The sequence below is a fragment of the Corella eumyota genome, chromosome 1 (genome assembly GCF_963082875.1).
Source record: "Corella eumyota chromosome 1, kaCorEumy4.1, whole genome shotgun sequence".
Taxonomy (NCBI): Eukaryota; Metazoa; Chordata; class Ascidiacea; order Phlebobranchia; family Corellidae; genus Corella; species Corella eumyota.
The window spans coordinates 17624959-17635842 of NC_137490.1; the positions used below are offsets into that span (position 1 = coordinate 17624959).

At 29.6% G+C, this 10884-nt stretch overlaps 2 protein-coding genes across 2 annotated transcripts; both read left to right on the plus strand.

Annotated features, from left to right (window-relative positions):
• The first annotated feature begins 165 nt into the window (after window positions 1-165).
• On the plus strand, window positions 166-6469 carry LOC145740790 (uncharacterized). The gene is made up of 10 exons (XM_082558638.1): window positions 166-4070; window positions 4153-4314; window positions 4403-4447; window positions 4537-4587; window positions 4662-4828; window positions 4956-5087; window positions 5171-5268; window positions 5348-5527; window positions 5787-6025; window positions 6157-6469. The coding sequence occupies exons 1-10, from the start codon at window positions 3884-3886 to the stop codon at window positions 6231-6233; spliced, it is 1338 nt and encodes a 445-aa protein (XP_082414764.1). The 5' UTR covers window positions 166-3883; the 3' UTR covers window positions 6234-6469.
• Window positions 6470-6616: 147 nt separating this feature from the next.
• On the plus strand, window positions 6617-10686 carry LOC145741412 (uncharacterized). The gene is made up of 14 exons (XM_082559006.1): window positions 6617-6677; window positions 6824-6993; window positions 7145-7391; window positions 7453-7487; window positions 7550-7696; window positions 7775-7972; window positions 8077-8259; window positions 8609-8737; window positions 8830-8939; window positions 9004-9198; window positions 9342-9505; window positions 9613-9776; window positions 9853-10026; window positions 10093-10686. Exons 1-14 carry the CDS (start codon window positions 6617-6619, stop codon window positions 10684-10686), a joined length of 2571 nt encoding a protein of 856 aa, XP_082415132.1.
• The last annotated feature ends 198 nt before the right edge of the window (window positions 10687-10884 follow it).

Consider the following 10884-nt stretch of genomic DNA (forward strand, 5'->3'; position numbering starts at 1 on the left):
AAAATTTAATTGCGTTTTGCATGGTTGTTTTGTTATAAATTTATTTTACTAATTTTGATCTGTTTGGTTTTAAAGTTTTTTCTGAATTATTTATTTTAAATTTTTTGTTTTACATATGAGATAAACTAATTATTTACTTTTTAAAGTAATTTTAAAAAACAGATTTTTGTTAGTCATGTGATATTTTTTAAAATAAGTGATAAATTGTATATTAAAACTTGAAATAATTGTTTTTTTTTTCATTTACAAAGTTAATGATGTTTGATTTTTTATAATGATTTAATTTTATTTTGTTAACACCAACTAAATGATTATAACGAACTAAAATTCTGGTTAGCAAAGCTGTTATTAGAGGTTGGAGTGCTCTGTACAGCTACCTATTAGTACACAACTGTAAAATCTTAACCAGATTTGGTTAATTTGAAAGTTTATATTGTATTTCTACTTAGCTGTACATTGCATGTCATCAAACATACTATTTAGCTTGTTAATTTTAATTGTTACCTAAATTCTTGTAAATTATTAGCATAATGCCTGATTGTGAATAATTAAACTTAACTATTCAATGCCTGCATATAACTAGATGCTTAAATTGACGTGATTACTAATATTTCATTTTGTCTTGTTTTTTATTTCTTCACTTCTCCTTAATTTGCACCTACTACTCTTGTTGTAAACAAACACAATTGACCACATTCAGCCACTAACTAACAAGGGAAACAAACATGGTAGAATGTCTCGGAACAAAAAGTTTTTTTTTTGTGCGATTCAACATCTGTCGCATGCAGTAGAATGCATTAACAGTAACCGTGAAATTGTTACTCCCATGTGTTATAATAATTTCAAGATTTTTTTGTTGAATTTACAATCACAACTAAGAAAACAACACTTTTTTGATTACAAACAACACCAAATTATTATCCACCCCTTGTTACTAACTACAACCGTTTGATTTGGCATTTAAATAACAATAATTATATAACCGTTGAAATCCCTGTTTTATTTAAACTAACATAACCAGTGAATATATTACACAAAACAAGACCTAAATTGTTTAAAAACTCCCCCCCCCCCCCCCCTTACCCAACTTCCAATTTTTAAACCCTACCCCATATCCTATAACCCTTCTGTACCCTCTTTAACCCCTACCTTACACAGTTGCTGTCGTAACGTCACATGATTTGATTGGTGGTGGCATCTAACTCACAACTACTAACAAGTGGATGGGCATGCTTACTTAACAATCTTCTGCTGGGTTAGTTGAGATTTAAGATTTATTCACCAAATGTGGACACACAGTAGTAAGGTATGATCATTTTAGAACAAGTTTTTACCTTAGCAGATCTTCAGCTTTCAGTCCTGTGTCTGATATACAAAAAACATTGCACTACTTAAAATGGTGCATTATTTTATCATTATTTTAATTAATTTTTCTTGGAAGTAAAGGAATTGTAAATGTAGATATTTCAAAGTTTCACTAATAATGTACTTAATCAATGGATTGAAGTATATTAAAAGTGTTAAGTTTGCCTAAACAGCCTAACATTTTGTAATTTTTCAACAAATGTGTTTTAAACTAAGCTTTTAGCTTATCCACTATTTACCATTAGTGATATAATATTGTATTGCATTTTTCCATGGCCTTTTCTATTTTGTTTACCTGTTTTAGTTTTTTTTTCAAGTGCCTTTTTATAATAGTTTATATCATGTGTTTTATTGGACAAGTTTCATAAATTGTGTTGATTTTTATTTTTTTTTTGTTTTTAGTAGACTTTATATCAACTCTAGATTTAAATTTATAAGTATAAAAATAATATTGTGTTAGATTATATTCACTTGGGTAATATTAATACTAATGCAGTATTATCACAAAGATATTACCTGCTAAAATCCTTACCTTTTTATTTTTATATTCTGTAGTTTCAAACAAAACCTGTTCCAAAAACTTTGGTTTTATTTAAAAATGTCTGTTGTTGGTTTTTGGAAAAAAATTCTGTAAAACTTACCAAGTTTTTTTTTCTACTGTTAACTAAACATTGTATATTAAGTGTCTTTATTTTTTTTTCATATAATGTTACACATTTACAATTTTACACACACAAAAATTGTACTCATATTACGTAATTGTGCTATATCTCTTTTTTTTAAATTGTTATTTTATGTTTTTTTACTACAAAGAGCCCACATGACAATCTTTTACCAGCAACAAATTTAAAAATCTTCAAATTTGGTACTGCTTATACAAAAAACCCTTACCTATGCTTAATTTACACAAATTTTTAGGCTTTACAAAAAAAGAAACTGCCTAGACCATTTCTTGCCCATTTTGGTATTACACATTTTTTTTTATCTGGTTATTGTAGCAATTGTATTACGATCAAATATTTTATATCAAATACACATATATTCTTTTAATAAAATCCAATATTACATTAAATCAAATATTTTTAAAATTTTATGTTTTTTGTGCTAACCTAACTTTTTGATATAAATAAAATGTTTTATTTTTATGTTTTTCTAACACATATATAACATGGTTTGGTTGTTTTTGTTCATAATGTGCTACATTTTTGTTCATTATTTTTTATAACCATGCTAACTTACATTATTTGGTGGCTACCTTTGCTCATTTTTTCGCCAAAATCACAATTAATTTTCAATCCAAAATTGATTAAGACATTATAGCACCACTTCTTTTTAATTTAGCATTTAATTTGTGTTGTATTATAATTTTTAACTCCAAATTGCTAACAACTACTGATCTGATTTTGTAGTGATTTGAATTGATTAAGCTTATAACCAAGTTGATTATATTAAAAAATGTGTAGTTTTTAGATGTACATATTTAACTTTGAAACGTAGCTAATAATCTTAGTAGAAACTTTAATTGTACAGCTTTGGTGAATAAAAAAACGCTTTCTGTTTATGTTGTTTTAAACTAACATTGATTTTTCACATTTCTGTTATAACAAAACCAACTAACTTAGCCTAGCAACTATAATGCTATAATTTAATAATGACCGAGTGCATGTTTATGTGTAGATGGTAACTGTTTTTTTTAATATTTAGTTATTATTTGAGTAAGCTTGCTTTTTGATAATTTAAGTAAGTTAATAATTGAAAGGTTGTAGATTAATTAATACAAATTAGGAGTAAGAAAAGTGCAGGTTTTCAGAATTTTGCGCCAATGGTAATATTTTCTTTATTTTCTATTGTTTAAAAATTTTGTAAATGATAACAGATTACTTTTTAAGGTTTTTAATGTTTGTGATATCAAACTGTTATAAAGCAGTGCTCTAGCAAAGTTTTAAACCTGAACGATTATAACCTCGAGGCGCTGATGCGTTAGTTTGTGGCTGTAGGTGGATAGGCCAGTTTGATTTTAAGGCACTTTGGATTTTAGCTTTTTTCTATATTTTTAAATATTGTTTTGAAAACTCAGTTTCTTTTTTTTGGGTAATTCTTATGTGCACTGCAGTTTTAAAGAAGTAAACGTTTTAACTTAAAACAGGTTTATTTGTCAGGTATGTTAAAATATTCTTTTAATTTTAAACTTTTACGGAATGATGTTTTTTAATAGTAAGCTACTTTTTTTACAAACACAATCAATAAATGTAGAATAAGGCTACGTCATATAATCATATAAAATGCCTGCGGCAGATTCCGTAACTTTTTTTGTACATTTCACCATGAAAATTCCCTATCTGTTCTGTTTTTGTTAACATATCGCGCAAAAGTAGCGTTTTTTGCCTTTTAGCACGCAGATTTGAAATACTGGTATTAGTTAAAGTTTAAAGTTTGTTTCTGCTTGGTGAAGTATATGTTTAATTTCTGGTGAAGTTTTGTTTTTTTGAAAATTTTGTTTAACCATTAGACTAAGCAAATGGAAGATAAAAATGAAAAGACAGCTGAGAAAAGAACCCTTTCCATTGAAAGAGAATACTATATACAGCCTGCCGAGCCTCGAAAAAGTCGACGTTCAAATGCTGAAATTCCTAGGCGCAGTTTTTTAGCGGAACCTATGCAAGAAGATTCGTCACTCTCTTTTTCAGATAGCTATATTTTCCCAAGTATTTATCCTTGTGTTTATAAAAATATATCATCTTATATATTGGAATAGGGATTTTAAATTTTGTTTATAATAAATTCAAGAGGAACTGGACACAACATCAGATTTCGATTTTACATCAAAAACCGAACCATCAGCGCCACCAGTAGAATATTTAAAATCGACTGATCAAGTACTGACTACGATAGCTACAGAACCTCATTCCAAATATAACAGAGATCCAATTTACAATATTGAAGAAAAAGGCAAGAAAAATAATTTTGTTGATTGTTATTATAAATTAAATTTTGTTGATTTTTTTGATTTGTCTGACGAGCAATCTTTATTTTATAGATAATGAAAGCAGCACAACAAAAACTAATAAAACACAAGCATTAAGTAAGTATTTTGCCTATTTGTTGTAATAGCCTGAACTTAGGCCTAGCTATTTGTTGTAATAGCTTGAACTTTACGATATTTTTTGTTAGGAAAACATCGATTTTCTTTTCCATTTAGAAGAACAAGTTCTCGTTCTAAAGGTATCTCGGTATCTATTCTATTGATAACAACGTTACTATTAGCATTTAAAAAACCTTTTAATTTTATTTAATAGTAAATCTTTCTGATGGTTTCGAAACTGTTCATACTTTAACAAAATACATCGGACCAGAAGGAGGCAAAATTGAGATTTTTGGTTGTGTTCTTAATATACCACCTAACGCTTTAAAAAAAGGAGTTGAAATTAGTACAACATGTTGCTACGGAAGCAAAGCATCTCAAGTACATTATACTTTAAATAAATTAATATACAAGTACATTTCCAAGGGTGTTAAAATAACATTTAGCTCATTAAAAGTTAAGATCGTGTGTGAAAATTTACAAAATTACTATATTTGCATTATTTTAGGATTCAGATTGTCTTGTTATTACTCCAACGCTGATTTGTAAACCTGATGGAACAAAATTCAAACGTCAGGTAGAGGTAACCTTGCCAACATGTTATAGAACGTATTACGATGAAGCCCAGATTAAAGCCAAGGTTAAATAAATGACAAATATGAACAACAAGATATTGTTTATAAGTGAATTGTTATTTAAAATTTGTCACTTTTTGATTCCCAGCTTCAAGTATGTCAGGACGGGACAAAGTGGAAAACCTATTCCTCGACTTGGATAAACCAAACTGGTCAAGTTAAATTCTTTATTCGACATTTTACAGGGTATAAAACAATAGATTTAAACCAACTTTTTTTCACTATTTTCGTTTTGGTCGAAAAAAATGCTATTTTGTTTTTGTAGATTTCGGACTATTATCAGCAACGCAGTATGGAAATTTTTGGAAAAACGAATGTTTTCTTTATGTTATTTGAGTCCAAATGCCAATGTGCCAATATTACGATGGGACATACGAGACGATGTTTCTTGCCATGATACAAAGTTATTGAAGGGGGAAGCATTTAAAGAAACGTTTTGTGTTAGGTAAATATAAAATATTTGTAAACGCAATTAACTTTGCAACAGCAAGTAACAAACTGGCTATTTAAACTTTTCTTCACCTACTCGGTTAGAGGGTAATTTCTTTAATTACTATAGCACATAGTTTTAAAAGCATATCATTGTTTCAAAAGCATATCATTAGTAATTTTTAAATTTAAATCACATAGATATATATTTTTTATTTTATACATAATAAGGAAACTGTAAGTAAGCTAAAAAATTAAGTTTAATTTTATTTCAGATGGAAACAAAACTTAGAGCTTAGTATGCGGCATCCTGAATATGCATTTGAGCCAGAAATCTGGCTGCTACAGGATTTATACAGTCAAAACTCTTCGCAACATCAAGATTTTGTGGTCAAAAAGAATGATGGGCAACATGATGTAGAGTTGGGTGGTATGAGAAACTTTAAACGATTCATGAAAGTTATTCCGGAAGGCGAAGTTAAAACGGAAGCAGAATTTATTTTTCCACAGCCAAGTAATATTATAATATTAACACGAACTTACTTTTTTAACATTTTTTATAGTCGGTATTTTAAAGTCGGTATTTATAGTCGGTATTAAATAGGCTATAATCTAAATACAACAAATGATTTTTTATTAATTTAGATGCACAGGAGCAAACAGATATTGTCAACAATACTGTTATAAACTATCCCAATATCGAAACAATGACAGTTCGGTAAACCAAATATATTTCTAATACCAGTTCGGATATTAGGAGATTTAAAAAGACAATATAGCAATTAGCAAGCACATTCTAGTTTTTAGAAAATATAATAAATCACGTATTTTTGGTGCGTTTTTTTCGATTTAAAATACAGCATACAAAGTAATTCTTTTAAATTATTTCAATGTATATACATGCATATTTTTGTTAACCTATTGGTTTATATTAATTTTAAATTAGTAACTACATTTCCTGCTTACTTTAATCATGAGTTCTTTTAGTCATTATACAGTAACGAAAAAAATTGTACTCATTATTTTTTATAGGCTTAAGCAAAATGCAAAGTTGCTTTTAATATAGTTAATTTTGAAAAATTTTTTCAAATAATAAGCTTACAAAATGAATTTGAAAAGCATTTTTTGGTTACTTGTCGTGACCAGTAGTTTCGCAAATGCAGTTGGTAAGTATAGGTTTTAAAATTTAAATGAAATTCGTTGTATTGTTGCTTGTATTCAATATGGAGCTCTGCGCGAAATTCTTAATTTTTAAGCTAAAGGCAGTCTGCAAAAACCATAATACTATAGCTAAGGTTTCAATTTTACATAGAATTTACAAATCCATCTCAGACAAAAGAATATCTACTTCATAGTTCGTTGTTTAATTACGAGCAAGCAGTTGAGATTTGTAGTACACAGTTTAGAGGGACTCCTGTTATGATAAAGAATGAGAGAGATGAAATTGAATTGTATACCGAATATAGGGATCTATATGGCGAGGTAATGTATATTAATATCAATATAACATTTTTTTGATGCTCACTAATAAGAACCAAATGCTAAGGCACTTGTTGTTTGTTAGACACTACTTTAAAACCGCTACCTCATGTAGTTTGAAAATATTTTAACATCAACCCCTATATTCCATCAGGGAACATCTATTGCTCTTATAACATGGCATGGTTTAACACGGACGTTAAATACAAGTTGGGTGTACACTGATGGTCAACCACTTGGGGAGTACACGAGATGGAGAAATCCAATTGTTTCGAATACACCGCTGTGTTCAGGTCTCTTGTTCCCGCCACCTGATAATAGGAAAAGGCGAGAAAGTGCCGGAATTGATTGGCTTCCGAAAGGATGCTCGGAGCTGCGAAACGTATTATGCGAAAGAATAAGTATGTAAACACTAATGGAAATTTTACTAACTTTTAATGAATATTTTTTTGTTTGTTTTAGTTGAAATGCACACCTGGGATTACATTGATAACACGGTAAGAAATTTATATTTAAAAATCTAAGACAAACCCTGTTTAACGTTTTTAATTACAAACAGGTTATTGGTTCAACTGCATTAACTAGTCTTATTTTTCCCGGTGTTGTGAGAGCTCTATTGAATGTTACTCTTACAAATATAACTGTGGAAACGCCCAGAATTGTAAACACATTTATTAATCTGTCCAATGAATCCGCAAACGTAGAGGTAAATTGTTTTGAATAGTTTTACATAACAGTTGTAGATTTATTCGAATACTATGTGAGCATATTTGACATTTATTAGATAAGCAAGACTTCGATGGATGATATTGTAGCTATTGCCAACATTTTGAACCTTGAACTTTCCAGCAACACTTCGATAGCAATAGACAAGGCAACAAAGTTTGAAATAACTGTTGCTTTAGAACGATTTGCTAATCGCGTAACTTTTAATGGAAGCGGGGAAACGTTGTATTTCAATACAAGTACAATATATATTAGGGTATGTTATATGTTAAACTAAAAACTTGTTATTTGAACACTAATAAAAATTAATATAGATTGATCACACTCTTGTTATTTAAACACTAATAAAAATTAATATAGATTGATCGTGCAGTTGAGACTAGAAAAAATAAAACAGAATTTCGATATAATTCAACTGCTGAAAAATATTTAATTGAGCTTCCTATTACTGAAAACCAAAAAGCTTTTGGAAGTTTTAAAAAAATTATTTCGATATTTTATAGCACTGCATCATTTTTTAAATCAAATTTTACAGCGTCCAAGGTAACAAAAACCTTAATCCGATTTTTATTGTAGTAGAAGTATATTAATTAAAAAAAAATAATTTTAAATTTTTTAGGGAATTAAATACTAAGATTTAATTTTAATTTAACTTAGATGTAGAACTACGTTTTTATTAAAAATTAAAAGAGCATTACCGATTTTTATTGTGTAGGTATTAGGTTTAAAAATAGACAACCGGGAGCATGTTGATTTAGTTGAACCCGTCTTATTTTTAAATAATCTTAAAAACCCGAAAAGAAATGTAAGTTGTTATTTCATGTAATCATATTAGTAATAATATATTCTTACATTTACCTGTTTATTAAATTCTGCATTTTTGATGACGTAGGAAATTGTGTTTCGCGCATGCGCGTCGTGGAATAGCTCGACTCTTGATTGGGCATTTGATGGTTGCTCATTTGTTCAGGGCACACGAACTTGTCAATGTGATCATCTTACTAATTTTGCTGTTCTTTTTGTAAGTTATTTCAACAAATTCTAACTAAAAGTTAAATGTAATTTTTACAAAGTTATCTACAATTTACAACTTTATCTTTTTGTTTTAAATAGCAAGTTGAATATGTGCCAATAGGTCCACAATTCAATCTCACTACCCAAATTATAACAGCTTGTTCGATAGTTGGATTTGGCATAACAGCACTTATATATTTATGTGCCAGGTAGGTTAACCAATCAACAAACGTTTATATTTAAAAACCCAAAAATTATTTTATTTTATTTTAGTAAGCTCCGCAATTCAAATCCAGGATTTTGTCACATCAACTTTTGCCTAACCTTGTTGGCAACTTACCTGGCATTTGGTTTAGGCATTGCCAATACTTACAACACAACAATATGCATAATATCCGCTTCTGTTATTCATTATTTCATTATATCGGCTTGGGTATGGATGATGATTGAAGCCATTGTTATTCACCGGTATTTTAAAGCATATTTAATAAAAAAATGAGTCAAACTGTTTATGTTTAATTAACGTCCCGAAAAAATATTAAATATTTTACAATATAACATATTAAGCCTTTATTAAAAAAGACACCGTTTAATCTTTTTTGTTTTTTAAGGATGTTCGTTAACAAAGAGGTTAATATTAGCACAAGTTTCAAGATATGCACTGGGGTATTTGCTTACACACTTCCCCTGGTGATTGTTGGTGTAACTGTTGGGCTAACAGTCGGGTTTTTTGATAGAAAACAATCTCGTTCCAACTATTGGGTTAGAGATGATAGTAAGTAATCAAGTTGTAGAAAATTAAATTTTTCAATCTGTTAACCTTTTTTTATATAATTATTAAATATTCTGTATAGAATTTACATTAAGTATATATTGTTACAGGAAATAAAGCTGTTTATAGTTCATCATACGTAAGTGAGCATTATTGTTGGTTGCACAATGAGGCTTTGCTATATGGATTTTTGGTTGAAATTGCAGTAATATTTGTAATAAACTGTATTATCTACATCATTGCATTACACTCTATAACATGTGGACGTGGAAAGGTAAATACAACATGCTTTAACAATAGTCGTTTTAATTAAGATTTACAAGATTTTGCCTAATTTTTGTTCTCTTAAGTTTCGTTCAACGCGATCTGCTGAAACACAAGGGAGTTATATATTCCGTTCTGCCGTTATAGTAGCTTTACTTGCCCTTGCTTGGTGTTTAATAATACCAGTCACATTAACAAGTGCTGATTCGTTTTTATCGCAAGTTACAGCCTATGTATTTGCAACGTTTAGCTTGTTACAGGTAAAAATTGTATAAATTATATGTTTTTGAGCGTGTTTTTGAAAGTTTTTTTATTTATTTTGACAGAGTTTAATTATATTTTATCTGCTATGCTTCTATACTAAATCGACCCGGGAAAAATGGCTTTACCCACTATGCCTAGCGTGTTTGATCATGAAAGCCAAAAAAGTTTCCGCAGTTACCACGCCAGAACCCGAAATACCGGAATATAGTGCCGGAGTTCAATCTGACGATGGCCCCGTTATATCACCCCCTGACACCAAGGTCCCCCCAAATATTGAAATTACAACTGTAGCGGTACATACAACCGCTCCTTTGCCGTCACCTCGTCCTTCAAGACCTTCTATTGCTTACGAAAATCGTAAAAGCGCCAGCTTGGAAGACAATATAGATGAAGGCAACAAATTTGAAAACAACAAACCTGAAAATACTAAATCACTTCCCCCTAAAGTCTATAACAAAAGAGGTCTTCCTCCTATACCTCCGAGTAGAAAATCTTCAAGGTCAAGTATGGGGAGCGAAAGTGTTTACGCGGCGCCTGGTATGTCACGGCGACTAAGCGAGGAAGCGATGCTTGAGTCTAGAAGAAGGTTCAGTTTCGGCAGTAAATCAAATAAAACTGAAACGGAAATAAACCTTGCACCGATTTCCGAAAAGTAAAATAAGACTAGTGACTTACATGTTAAAATAAACATTTTGTTGTACTGTTCTGGTATTTAAATCAATTCTTATGTTAAAACTTGTTTATTTAGGTACGTTTTAAATAATTTGTGTAAATTATTTTTAAATTTCTACTCTAACGACATATATAGAATTTGTACAGGTTTATATGGTTAACACTTAATAACAAGACAAAAA